The following is a 17,907-nucleotide window of genomic DNA, read 5'->3' on the forward strand; positions in this document are numbered from 1 at the left end:
AGGTGTGAATGGAGTAGGGGAGATAGGAGGAGAGAAAAGAAGGGACTGAGGAGGTGCAGCATACTTGAAAGTGGAGAATTCGATGTTCATGTTATTGGGTTGTAGGTTTCCAAGGCGGAATATGAGGTGCACTTGGCCACACCCTAGCAGTGGAGTAGGCTGACAGACAGATTGGTGTGGGAATGGGAAATCAAAATTGCCAGCAACCATGAGATCCAAATAGCTGCCGTGGACTGAGTGCAGGTGCTCGGCAAAGTAGTCACCTTGGCCTACATTTGGTCTCACTGATGTAGAGGAGGTCGCATCTGGAACATGCAAATGTAACAAACAAGATTGGAGGAGGTACAGGTGAATCTCTGTCTCACCTGGAAGGGCGTTTATGTCCCTGGAAGGTGCTGAGGGAACAGGTATAGGGAACAGGTTGTACACCTTCTTGCAGTTGCAGGGAAAAGGGGGAGGGATGAGTGAAGCAGGAAGTCATGGAGAGAGTGATCCCTGGGTTAAGCGGGAAGGAGTGGAGAAGATGTGAATGGTGGTGGGATCACATTATAGCTCACAGAAATGGCAAAGAGTGATGTGCCGGGTGTGGAGGCTGCTGGAGTGAAAGGTAAGAACTGAGTAAACTCTACTCCTGTTCTGTCTTGGGGGAGGTGGAGTGAGAGTAGAAGTGGAGGATATACAGTAGTACAAGTGAGAGCTTAATCAAAAACAGTGTGGGGGAAGTTACACTTCCTGAAAAAGGAAAACATTTCAGATATCCTGGAGTGTAAAATCTCATCTCGTGAACAGACACAATGTAAATTGAGGATATTTTGCCTCTCTTCTTGTAACTATCTCAGAAGGTTTCCTTTTTCTGTTTTACAGTTTCCCTGGACTTTTTCTCTTTCCACATGGCCTTCATTATTTATGTATTTGAATCACTGCACTATAAGTCCTTGAAAAAAAACCACCCTTCACCTTTTGCTTCTACTTGCGCACACACATGTTTATAAGAAAAATATACAGTCCACATGTATTCTGGTGTTACTGAAATGAAACATTCCTGATAACTTGGCTGCTGGCCCAGTTAGCTGCATTAAATGTGTTTGTGTCTGCAGAGTTCGCAGAGGTGACAGAAGCAGGGCTTAACCAGGCACAAAATGAAAGTGGTCAAAGCTCAGTTTTGGCTTCCAACCGTGTTCAGAAAAGGAATGGATTTAGAGGACTTTGATTGTTCAATGTTCCACTGAAGGAAATTTCTGCTCATCCAGTTATGGATAACAGAGAAACAGGCTTTTCAATGCAGAGAGAGCAAAGGGTTGAGAAAGTTGGTGGAATGATTGTGGCTCGTAATTGTATGTTGGTCCTGGGATGGTATCTGTCAGCAGAGCAAATGGATGGTGACAACTATTTTCTGTCGCCCATCAACTGACCACTGTAAAAAACTTTGTAAACATTCAGTGCCTTAATATTAAAGAATGACTAAGTACTTCTCTCAGAGTTAATTTCCCCTGGTTGATTATACTAAAAGTATAAAACACTGTCATTTTGTGTCTCACAACAAAATATGAACATGAAAATTATTTTCTCTAAACCTGCTGAAAAAAATGAAAGACAAGTAATTTAATTCTGACTTATGGCTCAAAATCCAAAAACATTTTTCAAGTCGCACATTAATGTAAAGGGCCTGGCCCACTTAGGCGATATTAGGGCGACTGCCGGCGACTAGGCTGTTGCCGACAGTTCGCCGGGGTGTTGCGGGCATGATCGTGAGGAGTCTTCAAAAAATCATAGTGGATCTCGGCGTGTCGCTGAGAAATTAACCGGATTAAAATTTCTCGGCGACAGCTGGCTTGTCGCCAGGTATCGTTGCTTATTGAGGGCGCTGTCGCATGCTGTCCCCAGGTTTGCTAGGTTGTCACAGATGCATTTAGAACCACGTAATATTAAATTAAGTAAAGTAATTTGAAGGTACCATAAAATACTTGTGTTTAACAAATTTATTTACCGTCAGGACATTTGACAGGTAGATTGGAGGCGACAGTTTAACGGTCAGGTAAGCGTGGGAATTTTGCGATGTTTATGGCCATCAGCGATTACTTTTAAAGTAGGCTCCCAACCCAGATATGCAACCCAGAAACCAGATATGCATCTCCCGTACATTTTCAAAGAATGCCCACATTCCGCACAAAAATCCATTTAACCACGTTTAAAATTAAATCTCTTAATGCTGCTATTAGTAAACTGGAAGTCAATCCATTTTATGCCTTGTCACCGTGAAGCTTGGTTTTCAAGTAACCCGGGCAAGATGTTATATTTCAAAACTCTCAAGTAATTACAGACGTCAGTGATTTCAGCGACAATTAGGACTCCGGAGAAGCATTGATAAGCATGGGAATTTTGCGATGTTTCCGAAGACGGTGTAATATCTTAGCCAGGGGCATTGTCGTGGTCATTGTCGTAGGGTAAAAGAACATTTTGGCGATCTGCTACGACTTTGACAGTCGCCTAAAAAATCGCTTAAGTGGGACAGGCCCTTAACTTGTATATGATGTGTGAAACTGGGTTGTGACTTAAATATCAAGATATGAAATAGTAAACACTAAATATAATGCTACCACAAAGGAACTATCCATACAATAACCATGGAACTTATTTAAATTGAGACATAAGAGACTGCAGACGCCAGAATCTGAGACAAAAAATAAACTGTAGGAGGAACTCAGTTGGTCAGGCAGCATCAATGAGGGGAAAGGAACTGTTGATATTTCAAGTTGAGACCCTGCATCAGGACTGAGAATGGAGAGAACAAATAACCTCCACTTTCAGTGCTAAGGCAAGGTCTCAATCCAAGGCATCAACAATTCATTTTTTCCGCACAGATGCTGCTTGACCTGCTGAGTTTTGTCAGTTATTTTCAGCTGAAGTGTTGTAACTGTTAAACCAAACACTGAAGTACCTATCCTACAGCACTCAGCTTTCCTTCATTGATGTAATTAAGATGAAAAGAATGTAGAGAAGATTTACAAGGATATTGCCAGGACTCAAAGGTCTGAGCATTAAGGAGAGATTGGACAGGCGTGGACTTTATTCCTGGAGTGCAGGAGGTCGAGGGCAGATCTAAAAGTGGTGTATGAAATCTTGAGGGGAATAAATAGTATGAATGCACAGAATCTTGTTTTCCCAAGGTAGTTGAATTGAAGAGTTAAGGTTTAAGGTGAGAGGGGGAAGATATATAATAGCAATGTGAAACATAACTTTTTCTATACGAGAGCAGTGGTATGAGGAAAAAGCTGCCAAAGGAAGTAATTGAGACAAGTACGATAGCAACATTTAAAACACATTTGGGCAGGTGTGTGGATAGGAAAGGCTCAGAGGCATATGTGTCAAACATGGACAAATGAGAATAGCTTAGATGGGGCAATGTGGTTGACATTGCAAGTAGGTCGAAGGGACAGTTAGTGTGTTGTATGACTCCATGCCTTTGTGACTCTATGATTTACCTTCCAATTCAATCCAGATGTGTACAAATATTTTTTTTTAAGAATGTACATGTTGCACATCTAAATACAGAAAATACTGGAATTAAGGGGCAGTTCCATGACTGAAATGCTAAACCATTTACATTTACAGGTATTTTCTGATGTGCTGCATATTTCCAGTGCTTTTGGTTTGTGCTTCAGTCTATTTTCCTCTCACTTTAATCCATCGTCCAAAAATAGTTGGACGTAGATATCTATCTATCATCCTTCCTGCCATCACTGTTCAAATGATTGTGTCCAACTATTTTTGCATTTGATGTATGAAAATGAAATAAGGCCCTGAGAGTTGTGCTGCATATGTAATATTCTTTTCCCTATTGAAACCATAAAGTTCACATTTTGACTGGGGAATTCTCTTTTGTCACAGTGAATTCGTGAATTACATTGCACTTGACAAAAACCTTAATATCAATATCTCCACCCCGTGGGGCCAGCAATGGCTGCCTCGCCAACAGTCTGTCTGTCCTTTCTTTCTTTTGTGTTTTAATAGTACGTGTTAAATGTATGTTTTTAGCGTTCTTTAGCTTGTTTTATGTGGGGGGGGGAAACGTTTTCCAATCTCTTACCTCGACGGAGATGCGATTTTTTCCGTATCGTATCTCCGTCCGCACTGTGGCTTAACATTGAGGAGTTGGCGGCCTTGGCTGGAGATCGATTTTGAGAGCTCCACAGCGGGCGCCTGTGGACTTAGCATCACAGAGCTCGCGATCCCTTTGACAGGAATCAACCTCGGAGCCCCAACCGTGGGTCTTGTGGACTTAACATCACGGAGCACGCAGTCACTGGTTAGATACCGACTTTGGGAACTCCAAGCCGCAGGAGCTTCAACCACCTCAACGCAGGAGTTTCGATCGCCACCAACGCGGGAGATTCGAACGCCCCGACGAGGGGGCTTCAATCGCCAGCTGCGGGAGCTACGATCGACTGCCCTGACCGCGGGAAAATAAAGAGGAAGGAGTTTGGACTTTTTTGTCCTCTATCACAGTGAGGAATGTGGGGAATCCGCTGTGGTGGATGTTTATGTTACTTTTTATGTAGTTGTGTGTCTTGTCGCTTTTCTTTCGTGGTAATTCACATATCACTGTACCTTAATTGGTACATGTGACAATAAAAGACCTTTGAAACCAAAAAAGATATTTGAATTGCTGGAATGATTGGTTCAATAAATTTATGTCTTCAGTTTACTTCCGTGTAACTTGGGGATGGGCATATAAGAGTACCATTATGGTTAAGATTGGATTTTCCCCAAAATCTGAATTCAATTTTTTTGACAGATCTGCAGTAATTACAGTTTAAGGTAAACCCCCACCCCCCACGACTTTCATTTTACAGTTTCAGCTTGCATTTTTAAAAGATCTAACTACGAACTTCAACCAAAAGTGACCCATTACTCAATTTTCCCTCAGGTTAATAATGATTCCAGGTCTTCTTCAAAAAAGAAAATTCTGTCTGTGATTGGGTTTGCTAGCTAAAAGGGGAGATGGGCATTATGGGCTAAAAGGTCTCCAGTGCTGTAAACTCAATGGTGTATTTTTACAGAGGCATGGACATTAAATCATCCTGCCATTTGACAGATGTGGATCCAGAATAGTTCTCCTCGCATGTCCCAAATATTAGGATAGAGATTCAAGGGGGTTACACAGACAGGAGTTTCTGGTCAGCTTTTTATCTTTGCATGAAGAAAGGGATACTGAGGCTTGGAATTCTACAAAGTGATGGAGTTTCGTAAATTGGAAAATAGGGTTGGCACTGGAGCAACTAATATCAATGGTCCAAAACATTGCACGTTTGCTTCTGCATAACTATATACTGTGCACTGTGTTAGTCTGTTACCTTCAGTTTGCTTTGATGAGTTCATTAGAGAATAAAAATAACTTAAGGTAAACTCACTGCTATTTTAGACATCAAGGAAATAACATAACACTGCATGGAGTGTTCCCATGCCACGTGTCCTGCAGCAATGGGATCTGTTTAAGCTATGTTCCACATTTAAAGTAAGTTACTACATCATACCTCCTCAGGCAGTGTGATAACCAGCTCATGTTCTGTTTGCCCGATCAAATTCTGTAAGAAATATTCACTGCATGCTGCAAGGACAGCTCGGTGGGCGCGGAATTCCTTCCTCTCCACTGTTACGGTCACATCGCAGAGGATATCCTGCTTGCGCTGGTCATTGAGGCACAGGAGGATATTTGTACAATGCACTGTTGACTCATACACATACATGGGCGATTCAGGCTTCTCATCCACAGACATTCCGTTCAGACCCTAAAAAGAAATGGAAACAAGATGAACATTGGATTTACTTCTACACTGCAATTGAGCTTAAAGTTCATTTAAAAGTTCAGCTGTATCGCAGAGCATCATTTGGGCTTCTTCACCCTTTTTCGAGTTTTAGAGAATGAAGGACAGGTACTTTGGCTCAAAGTGTTCAACCATCAACCACTCGACATGACCAATACCTGCCTTCTCACATCAATGTCAAGGAGATTTGTGATAATAGTTGGAGATAGATTCTCCTGCCACCCACCATAACCTGGGAGCAATTTACAGGATACAAATAGGCTACCAAGTCTTTTGTATGTTAGAGGAAACCTGGGCACTCAGAGGGAACCCTTTCAATCACAGGCAGAATATGCTAACCATGCAAAAATCGTCCCAATTTAGGAATCAACCTAGTTCTCTGAAGTTGCAAGGAAGAAAATCTAACTGCCCTGCCCCTATGCCCCCAATTTGTTGTTGGTATTGCATACAGGTACCATATATTTGGAATATTTGCCTTTGAGGTTTTAATCTTGACCTGAAAGTCCCAAAATGTTTATCACTGGCCTGGTAACATCAATGGAATTATTATGGCATAGAATAAAGCCATGTGGCTCATTAGCTCAATACCAGCTCCTGGCGAAGCAATCATGTCAGTCTCATTCTCAACTCTTTCTCCACAGACCCACACATTTCATTCACTTGTATATCTATCTTACATCAGTGAATTAGTGACTTGTATATCTATCTTACATCAATGATACATCATTGTGTATCTATCTTACATCAAAAGATAGATATACAATGAATCATTGTATAGCTATCTTACATCAGTCCCCTGTCGAGTTCATGCTGGCCTCTCAGTAGAAAATTTCAATTAGTATCATTCCTTTCACTTTCCACATAAGGCAAGTGCTTAAGCAATACCCTTGAAGGCATTGGTTGATTCTGTTTCTCGCACCTGAGCGAGTTGTGAATTCCAGTTCAGAACTACATTACAGATTATTTCTATTTACCCTGTCCATAACTAATCTGGTATTTCTCTATCAAATATCCTCTCAAACTTCTTTGCTCCAAAGAAAATAACCCCAGCTTCTCCAGTCCTACCTTAAAGCCGAGGAATTTATTGTTCCTTAGGTTTATTGCTGATTGGCAGAGAGTACAGTTATGTTCATACCGAAACACCGCACAGTTCATTGAACTAAAATAGTTCTGAAATGCAAGGGAAGTTGCATTTGATACAAAATCTAACGTAAAGGCATACCGTAACATTAAATGTGCAATATGCACAAATGTCCTAACCCAACTATGCCATTGTATAATTATGAAGAGAGAAATTACGAGAAAAAAAAATCAAATGTTATAAAACTCAACAGCAGGATTAGGGATCAGTCCAAAATCATTTATGCATAAAAACGTCATAGAATCATACAGCGTGGAAACTAGCCCTTTGGCCCAACTTGCCCAATCCAACCAAGATGCCCCATCTACACCAGTCGAATCTGCCTGTGTTTGGCCCGTAGCCCTCTATGGATTTCCTATCCATCTACATGCCCAAATGTCTTTTAAATATTGTTTTCTACCTGCCTCAACTGCCTCCTCTGGCAGCTCGTTCCATAAACCCACCACGTTCTGTGTGGAAAAAGTTGCCCATCATGTTTCTATTAAATCTTTCCCCTCTCACCTTAAACTTATGTCCTCTGGTTCATGATTCCCCTACTCTGGGTAAAAGACCCTTTGCATTCACCCTATCTTTTCCCCTTTAACATGATTTCATACACATGTTAAAATAGTGCCGTGCAGGAAATCCATGCTGATTTTCCTGCTATTGGGGAAAGATTTTTACTTGGCTCATTCCCTCCGTCTTTGCACCTATTGGAGAGGCAGAATGTGTGATTTTCAGTGTGGTAAACATAACTTGTTGGTTGGTCTAGGAGCCCTACAGTAAACAAACCTGAGCGATTTCATGTAACATCTGGACTTCTTAAGATGGTCATGTTCCTGACAGCTGTATCGAGATCATGGTAGCAAACTCCATAATAGGTCCTCCTCAGTTTATGATCAACAACCTATGTACAGCCCGTACACACCAACAAGTGTTTGGGAGGCTGGCGGCATGGATTTGCCAGCTACTGAGAGGCTACAGATAACTGTTCTCGACATTAGCTGGAACTCTGTCACATCAAACCCGGGACAAATATGTTTTAATTTGATACCTTGATGTCCATTTTGTGACTCCTATCCAGAGACAGCCGGTTGGGACAAGAGCAGTGTCCCTTTTGAAACTACCTATAGCATTTAAAGCCTTTTTTCTGTAGTACAATCTTTCAAAAAATATATCATTATTTGCCCAAGATAGGCTTGTTACCAGATTGTTAATTTGCTATTATCTTAAGAATGGCAAAATAAAATTTAAAGTGCTGCTCCAGACTATCTTTCCCTATGGAACAACCCACGTCTGCAGGCACCTTCTGCTGGGTGGGAATTTGATTTGCGGCTGCATTTCTGATATGCAAATTGTTTGGATTACAAGTATTCTTCACGAACAGAACCTGTTGTAACTCAAGGAAACTCCGTACTGCAGGATTCACCTTAAAAAAGTAGTCTGTTCCAATATTATCACCTAGATGATTCCATTAATATGTGCTGTCATGATCTTCCCTTTACAGATGTATATAATGTTTCCCTTTTGCAGTTTTGTAGGAATGGGCTTACTTCTTTCCATTAGGACATGCTTTCCTGTGTGTGGTATTAGAGGAAATTTATTACCATGCCTGTGTTTGAAATAATTCCGGTGAGAAATAAAAAGACTCTTCTTTATGACCTAATTAAGTCTTTCAATGATTACACGTCAGAGACAATATTTAAGCAGAAGTATTTAAAAACATGTTACAACACATAGGCATAGAAACCAAATCTTGAGTGAAGAAAAATGTGTTGAAACGCTTTGTGAGAGTATAAGATGTTGAACGGACATGTCTGAGCAGTGCTTGTTTCCAGCCAAGCTGTTTTCTTCAAATGGAAAAAGCATGAATAATGTTGGTACATTGTTACTACATTTGGTGAAAATTCAGATATTACATTTGGCCAGTGAGATATTATATCACGTTATGGAACAGTATAATGGAAGTTTTAGGAACAAAGCCACTTTCTAAAGGAGCCCTGTCGCTGATGAAGGGAAAATATTTAAGGATTTGTGCAGAGTCTGTTGATGAATGTTTGAATTCAGCAATACGTTTGACATAACATATCATCCTGTAAACAGCCATAGTTTGAAAGGAACAAAATAATAAGGGAAAACATTTTGACATGTACAACAGTAATAGCTATTTGGCAAAATAGAGAACGTACAAAATATAATTATGTCTCAAGAGTAACAAAAAAAAAACAAATACAAAATAAGCTATACAAATATTAGGAGAAACAGCAAGAATTTTAGTTGAAAAGCTGAGATTTAAATTTTCCATTGTCTGCATTTAGGCAAATTGCTCATCCAGGATTAGAACTGGGAGGGTTTAAGAGAGCAAGTAGACTACTGGTCAACATACATGCATAAATCTATTGGAAGTGTTGTCAAGAAGATCTAGCAAAATGAAGAAAGGGCCAAGGGCAGATCCTTGGATTGCACACCATGATTGTAGCCAGAGAATACAATGTGCGGATGTGAAAAGCAAGGATTATTAGAGCAAGAATGGATAGTTATTAGAAAGGTACAAAAATGAGTTACATGAACATTTGCAATGGCAACAATGTATTCAAGGAATACAACGAGGAGAGCAGGAAATGAAGCTCTTAATGAGATAAACTAGGAAAAGGCCTAGGACAGGTGAATGAAACTTTAGAACGTCCTAGTCACAATGGCAAGGCTGGTAAAATGGCTGCATCACAGATTAAGTAACCAGGTGGGTAGACCTGGTGGGGGGGGGGGGGGGGAGGAGGCACTGAAAACAAAGGGGTGACCCAGCGGGGAGCCATGTGCGGTGGCAGGCAGAGGATAGGAATGTTCGGTGAACCTTTGTGACTTTGTTGGCGTCAGACAGGTTGGTGATTCTTGTGTACTGCCTAGGTGAGGTGTGCTGTATGATTTTACCGGGTTGTATGCAAAACCAAGCATTTCACTATCCCTAGTGACATGTAACAGTATAATTGAATCATTGAGCCTCAATCCAGATCTCTGGAGCTATCTGTCTGGAATCTTCACCTTCTTCACAGTTGTTCCAGGTTCCTCCCACATTTAAAGAAATGCAAATTATCTGGCTAATTGGCCATAGAAAATTGCCCCGATTGTGTTGGATTGGTGGTCCAAAGGTTAAGGTTCTAAATTGTGGCATGCCTGATTTTTATGGCATAAGATGGGAACTTGTAAAGGTTGATTGGGAAATCTGTCAAAGAGTCACATAGCAAGTGGAAAACTTGTAAAAGTGAGATTGGGAGAGTTTGGGGCTAACATGTTCCCATTAGAGTGGAGGGCAAGGCTGGTAGGATTAAGGAACCGTGGTGACGAGGGATATTGGCTAGCTCACCCTAGATTCCATGTGATATCACCTTCAGAACCAGTCTACCACACGGGACCTTGTCAAAAACTTTGCTAAAGCCCATGTAGACAATGTCTTTCACCCGGCCCTTATAAATCGTCTTCAATAATCTCAAATGAATTGGTGAGACATAATTTCTCATACACAAAGACATGCAACGAGCCCTTATTAAATCACATCTTTCCAAATGCAGATAGATTCTGTTTCTCCGATTCGCCTCAGGAAAAAGGAGGCACATGTCTTGTAGAGGCAGATGGGATCAAGCAAATACCTCGAGCTGTATAAGGGATGTAGCAGTATATTTAAGAAGAAAATCAGGAGGGCATAGAAAGAACATGCGATTTCATTGGCACATTATGTAAAGGAGCGTTCCAAGAGATTCTATAAGTATATTCAGAGCAAAAGGGTAATTAGGGAGAAAATAGATCTCCCTAAGAATCAGTGCGATCATCTACATGCGGAGCCATGGGAGGTGGGCGAGGCCATAAAAGAAGACATCTTGACTGTGTTTACAGTGAAGAAGGTCATAGAGTCATACAGACTGTATGACTTGCCCACACTGACCAGCATGTCCCATCTACACTAGTCCCACTTGCCTACATTTGGCCCATATCCTTCTAACCTGTCCTATCCAATGTACCAACAGTCATGGAATCTGGAGAATTGAGCGAATAGAATAATGATGTCTGGTAACATATCAATATTACAGAGAGGAGGTGTGGTGTTCATCCCACCCCACCCTGAAAAAAAGTATATAATGCATTGTGGGAATCAAGGGAAGAAATTGTTGGGCCTTGGCAACGATTTTTGTAACTTCCTTTGCCATGGATGACGTATCTGTAGACTGGAGGATGGTAAATGCTCTGCCTTTATTTAATAAGGGCTTCAAGGACAAGCCAAGGAACTACAGGGCGATGAGTCTAACATCAGTGGTGGGAATATTAAAGGGAGGGAAATCTGAGAGAGAGCATTTGTAAAGATGAGGACTAGCAAGGGTTAGTTGCATGGCTTTGTGGAGAGAAATTGTGTCCCGCCAATTTAATTGAGGTTTTTGTAGAGGATTTATTAGGACTAGCTCAGGAAGGCATATTGGTTGGAACAGATGCGCTGGGCCGAAGGACCTACTTTTGTTCAAAATAACTATGACTCTAATCTGAATGTAATTTGTGGAAATGTGGAGCGAGCTGTCATGGGATAATACAATTGTTCTCTGAGGCAGCATAGACATGTGGGGATGAAATAGCTCCTTCTCTGTTGGAGGGAAACATGGAAAAATCATGTCGTTATTGGAGAGGGGAACTTTTAATAATTAGCTACACCAGTCAATCCATTCCATGTAAAAATGTAAACATCAGTAGTAAAATTGTGTTAATGAATGGCTTACAGATGATGACTGGAGAAAATCTATCTCCAACTATTATCACAAATCTCCTTGACAAGAAAGCTGACAGTTCCTAAGTTATAATGATTAATGATATATAAAGTACAAAGTAGTGTAGTGCCTCAGTGGATAGCAGTTTCACATAGTTGCATAAATAGCACAAAACTGCACTCCATAATTAGGAAAAGTATTGAAGCAACATCAACAAAGCTGTATAAAATCTTTGGCATTAAGGCTGCAATACTCTACAATTTTAATAGGGATTAAGAAATGTAATGACTGAATATTGGCAGCGATCCATATAATCACTAAACCTTTACTTCTATTTTAGAGGGTCAAGTGGCTTAGTTCATGTGTTTCTGAACCAGATGATTATGGTTTCAATCCCACTGATGATATTTTGGCATACAATTTAGGCTGACGCTCCAGTGCAGTTTAAGGACTGAACATTGTTGAAGGTGACTTTTCAAGTAAAGGCAAAGGCATTCTCTCAGGTGTGAATTCTGATTCATCAACTAACATCACTGAGTAAACCTATATGATCATCATCACATTACAGTTTAAGTCAAGTGTGTTTAACTGCCATATGTACTGACAACAGGACAATGACATTTCTTATTTGCAGCAGTACAACAGGTTTGTAACACAATATGCATAGATAATAACTAATAAACAAAATTCAACAAATTAATATTAGTGCAAAAAAAAAACCCAAAGATGTAGTGTGTTCAAGAACATGATTGTTATTGGGAAGAAGCTATTCTTGAATCTGATCTTGCTATGAATAAATCAGCTGCCGCATTTTCTATAATTAAATACTTTTGAAATATTGCTAGCTTTGGATGCAAGCAGTGCAAGGCAGCCCAAGGTTGCGAAAAGTATTTCCTCTTTCCTTTCATTTACTATTTTTTTAAATAGTAAATAAATAACTCAAACAAAGGTAAATAACCAGGTTTTATTTTATTTATTTAGGTAATGGTAAGAGAATAATTACCTCTTAGTTCAGGTCTTCCATTAAGAAAGTTTTGCATGAATTTCACATGACAAAATCGATGTTTAATGAATTACCTGAGTGTCAAATGCAAATCTCCTTCCCTACTCTAGTCCAGCGATGTTCAGTCATCTTGTCTTCTCTGTGAAACTGATGAATGTCAGATGCAAATGAAACCTGAAAGAATGCAAACTGATCCAACCTGAATAAATTACCTGCATTCCTTACTATGATTTTCAAATCCTCTTCCATGATTTAGCCTTCAGAAACAAATTTTTGACAATCAGTGGTTTACTATTTATTTAACAATGAAAGGCATCACAGGGAAGATAACGCATGATCTCAACAAGATTTGAAAGATTGTGTCTCACCAAATAATAAGTTTAAACCTGGAGCTGGAGCATTGGTTGTGTTTTCCTTTGAGCCCAATGGCTATGTCCCAGCTACTACACTGGTTAATCATGTTAACACAAGATGCTTTGCACAGTCCAACACCACACAAGTTTTTAGATTTAAATTTAGAGACACAGCACAGAAACAGGCCCTTTGGCCCACTGAATCCATGCTGACCAGCGATCCCCGTACACTAGCATTATCCTACACACTAGGGACAATTTACAATTTCTACCAAAGCCAATTAACCTACAAACCTGTAGGTCTTTGGAATGTGGGAGGAAACTGGAGCTCCCCGAGAAAACCTACACGGTCACGTGGAGAACGTACAAACTCTGTACAGCCAACACCCATAGTCAGGATCGAACCAGGGTCTCTGGCTCTGTCAGCGCGGCAACTTTACCCCTGCGCCACTGTGCCATCTAGTCATACAAGTAATCAACAGCATAAATTAAATTCCAACTCATCTTCTGGAAACGCCTTCGCTGCCCAACTTTGTCTTGTCATAATTTATTAGTCTGTAGGCTGGCACTTGTTTCCAGGCATGTTGTTAATTAAACCTCTCCTTACCCCCAAGCCCAGATGTTCTTGAACATCTTGAACAAAGGCTTGGATAGAGTGGATGTGGAGACGATGTTTCCACTGGTGGGAGAGTCAAGGATTAGAGATCATAGCCTTAGGATTAAAGGACGTTCGTTTAGGAAGGAGATGAGGAGGAATTTATTTCGTCAGAAAGGGATGAATCTATGAATTTTTTTTGCCACAGAAGGCTGTGAAGGCAAAGCCAGTGGGTATATTTAAGGCAGAGATAGAAAGATTCTTGATTAGTACGGGTGTCAGAGGTTATGGGGAGAAGGCAGGAGAATGGGATTAGGAGACGATTGAATGATGGAGTAGACTAGATGGGCCGAATGGTCTAATTCTACTCCTATCACTTATGATCCTATGATCCATGTTCCTCGCGTACCTCTATTAATAAACCCAATTCTCCTTATATGCACTTTGTGACAGCCGTCTTCGTTTGTGCATCCTCCTAGATTTGTGTCGGTACATTCCCAAATCTCTTTGCGTCTGCATTCCCTTTAAATCTACCCTTTGTCTTACACTGCTTCTTTTTTTTTCATTCTATTTTTCAGAATAAATCATCTTACCCAATTATTCTAGGTACAAAACACCTTTTCAGTGAAGTCCATTGCAGATGTCATGTGTTTTGAGACAGTTATATTCTTTAAGACAATACAAAGATCTCTCTCTCATAAGATGGTTTATGAAAGACATTACATGAACAAAAATTAAAATTAAATTTTCAGTTGTTTCAGCCAGAGTTAAGAGACCCGTAAAGTTATAGACCATAAATGTATTAAGTCAAAGGACAACTGCTTGCTGTACCAAAGGGGAAGTTCCTGAACTCATGTTCATACTATATATAATCATTATTTGCCTATGAAGTTAAATGAAAGTTATTTCCTCAGAGTTCTGTTTACATTATTGCAATATTATTGGACTCTGGTTGAAGTACTAATTACAAATGTTGGAGGAATCATTATTCATCACAAATCCACTGTGGGCAATGAATCCATTCAAATGGGTACTTTTGTTTTCTTTTTCCAAAAGAAAATCTAGAAACCTCAAACTAAAACCAGTTGAGAAAGACCACAAGGAAATTACTGAGAGATTTACATCTTGTTTAGATGGCATTGTTACTGTAAATGTGAACAGATTAAGAACTGTACAACAAAATTGAGAGCTTAAAACAAAAGAAAAACTAGTGGCAAGAAGTAAAGAGTATATATACCATTGGAAAAAGAACATGATTTTTAAAATGTGTCATCTGAATGTAAGCAACTTTGGCAAGGTTGTATTCATTGCGATGCCTCAAGAAGATGGTGGCTAATCACCCCCATGGGCCACTGCACTCCTTACTGATTCCACCAGGGGGCACCGCACGATGGCTGCCTCACCAACGGTCTGTCTTCGTCATTTTCATTCTTTGTGTTTTTAGTTTGTTGTAAAATGTATGTTTTAGCTTATCTTTAGTTTTTGTATTTGTGGGGAATGTGGGAAACTTTATTTCATCTCGTTCCTCGACGGAGATTCGACTTCTTCCGTGTCGTATCCCCATCTACACTGCGGCCTAACATCGTGGAGCTGGCGGCCTCTTGCTGTGACTTCTATAGCTCCAAAACCGCGGAGCCGGCGGACTTTAACATCTTGGAGCGGGCGATCCCTTTGCCAGGGGTCGGCCTTTGGTGTTCCAACCTGCGGGAGCTGCGGACTTTAACATCGTGAAGCTCGTGGTCCCTAGTTAGGGACTGATTTTGGGAATTCCAGGCCGCAGGAGTTTCGACCGTCCCAATGCAGGAGCTTAGACCGTCCCGACATGGGAGCTCGATCACCGGCTGTGGATGGTTCGACTCCCCCGGCCACAGGAGGAAAGGAGGAAAGAAGATAAGACTTTATTGGCTTCCATCACAATGGGGAATGTGGAGGAGCCGCTGTGGTGGATGTTTATGTCAAATGTTTATGTAATTGTGTGTCTTGTTGCTTTTTTGGTAGGACGGTATGGCGAACCAAATTCCTCGTATGTTACAAAACATACTTGGCTAACAAATTACGATTTTGATTATGATATATGCTTTAAAATTAAATTTGTGAAGGGACTGTTTTAACAGTAATAAAACATCTATATTATTTTTGCCTAACCCAAGGCAAATAAGTGTCCACTAATCTCATTCATCCCCTCTCTGGTTCCGTGGAATGGGCACCCACCGTAGAATCAGTCTTACGCAACGCTCCTGAATCAGAAACTTGTTTATTTAGCACTTACCGCCACCATGCCGCCCCATGTACTTATGTTACCCTACAAACTCCACAACAATCTATGCAGGCTTTCTCTGGCTATTTTTTCAAACTGGAGCATACTTTTCTACATAGAATTTTACCCTTGGTTGAGAAAATGATCTTGAACAGAAATCAGAGCATGAATTCACGGCAAGTAAATATCTTCAGAACTTGGAGCAGTTAAGTAAAGCGGAACAGTGTCAGGAAACTAAAAGCCAGTCTCTGGTTGAAAGAGAGCATAAGTGTGTGTAGTCACTAAGTTGTGCAAAAGAAAGAACTCAAATATCCAGAAAAGGTTTGAAATTTTGGTAGGAGAAGGACAAACAGCTGTTGAGGCTGCAAACACAGTGGATATCAGGGATAATCTATGGTCCAAGCTCCATAGCATCAATCTGTAGACAAAATGCTGGAGCCTGGTCTGATAGTAAATGAAAGCAGCAGACGTAGAGGACATACCGTAAGTCACTGATGGGCAAGTGATGCCTAAATAAGACATGCAAAACATACTTCAGTTCAGAGTACCAACTCTGAAACATTTGTCTTTTCTACAATCACTTGCAGGAAAGTGACAGCACATAACAAGAAATCCTCATGTGACTGAATAGCTCATCCTTCCACAGTTAATGTGCTAGTGATCCTACAATGAAAGCTATCCAACAATTCAATTTGAAACATTTTGCAAAACTTCTCTGTTTCTGCCGATGACTGTAAAGTGAAGCAGCACATTATTTGCAAAAAAAACCCCAAACACTCCAAATGACAATTAAGGTTTGCAGTCTCTGGTACTTACAACAAATTACAGTAAGTCTCCAGGTTATGACAGGGCTCAGTTCCTGGGAACCGTATTTAAAGCCGAACCGTTCTTAAGTCAGAAATGAACATTGTGTGGGAGCGGATCACAGAAACAGCTGGAATGGGAGAACATGCAAAGAGTGGCCACTAGCTGGCCTCACTGACTCAGTGTGTTGGTGAGTGAACCTGCTCAGCACTTCCACCTCTGCCCTAAGGGGGTGGGGAGAAGGTGTGCAGAAGTGCCCTGATCCTACCTGGCAGAAGGTGCCTATAAACCCTGAGACAACCAGTAAATTCATCCCCACCCACCCTGTCAGTCTCCCTAATGATCGTTTGTATGTACGGGGTGTCGATAGGTCGTGATTTATATACCAGGAAGGAACTGTAAATGAAAGCCTTAGAACGTCATAGTACATGTTCAAGTGCACGGTGTTGCATTTTGGGGAGTCAAACCAGGGTAGGACCTTCACAATGAATGGCTGAGCTCCCGGGAGTGTATAGAGCAGAGGGACCTAGGAGTGCAGGTACATAGCTCCTTGACAGTGACATCACAGGTAGATAGGGTAGTCAAGTAGGCTTTTGGTACATTGGCATTCATCAGACAGGGTCTTGAGTATAGAGGTTGGGATGTTATGTTACAGTTGTAGAAGATGTTGGTGAGGCGCATTTGGGGTACTATATTCAGTTTTGGTCACCCTGCCATAGTAAGGATGTTGTTAAGATGGAAAGAGTACAGAGAAGATTTATGAGAATCTTGATGGGACCTGAGGGCCTGCACTATGGGGAGATATTGGGCTGGCTAACTGTTTATTCCTTGGAGTGCAGGAGGATGTGGGGTGATCTGATAGAGGTGTATTAGATCATGCGGGGAAATAGATAGAGCAAATTCACAGTCTTTTACCTAGAATATGGGAATCGGGCATTAGGGGACATGGGTTTCAGGTAAAGGGGGTAAGATTTAAAAACAATACTGAGACGCAACCTTTTCTCACAGGAGGCTCTTTCACGAGGGTGGTGGCTATATGGAATGAGCTGCCAGGGGAAATAGTTGAGGCAATGTTTAAATAACAACATTTCAAAAGGCATTTGGACATACACATGGATAGGAACGGTTAGAGGGATATGGGCCAAATGCAGTCAGGTGGGACTAACGTAGATGGGGCATCTTGGTTGGCATAGGCAAGTTGGGCT

The 17,907-nt window shown here is 40.9% G+C and overlaps 1 protein-coding gene across 1 annotated transcript in view; it reads right to left on the minus strand.

The window, feature by feature from the left end:
• Positions 1-17,907, minus strand: part of bach2b (BACH transcriptional regulator 2b) — a 223,966-nt gene that overhangs the window by 56,047 nt on the left and 150,012 nt on the right. The window contains exon 3 of the mRNA XM_078399663.1: positions 5,535-5,789. Coding sequence (XP_078255789.1) covers positions 5,535-5,789 — 255 coding nt within the window. The remainder of the gene's footprint in view (positions 1-5,534; positions 5,790-17,907) is intronic.

This window comes from Rhinoraja longicauda, chromosome 5 (assembly GCF_053455715.1).
Source record: "Rhinoraja longicauda isolate Sanriku21f chromosome 5, sRhiLon1.1, whole genome shotgun sequence".
Classification (NCBI taxonomy): Eukaryota; Metazoa; Chordata; class Chondrichthyes; order Rajiformes; family Arhynchobatidae; genus Rhinoraja; species Rhinoraja longicauda.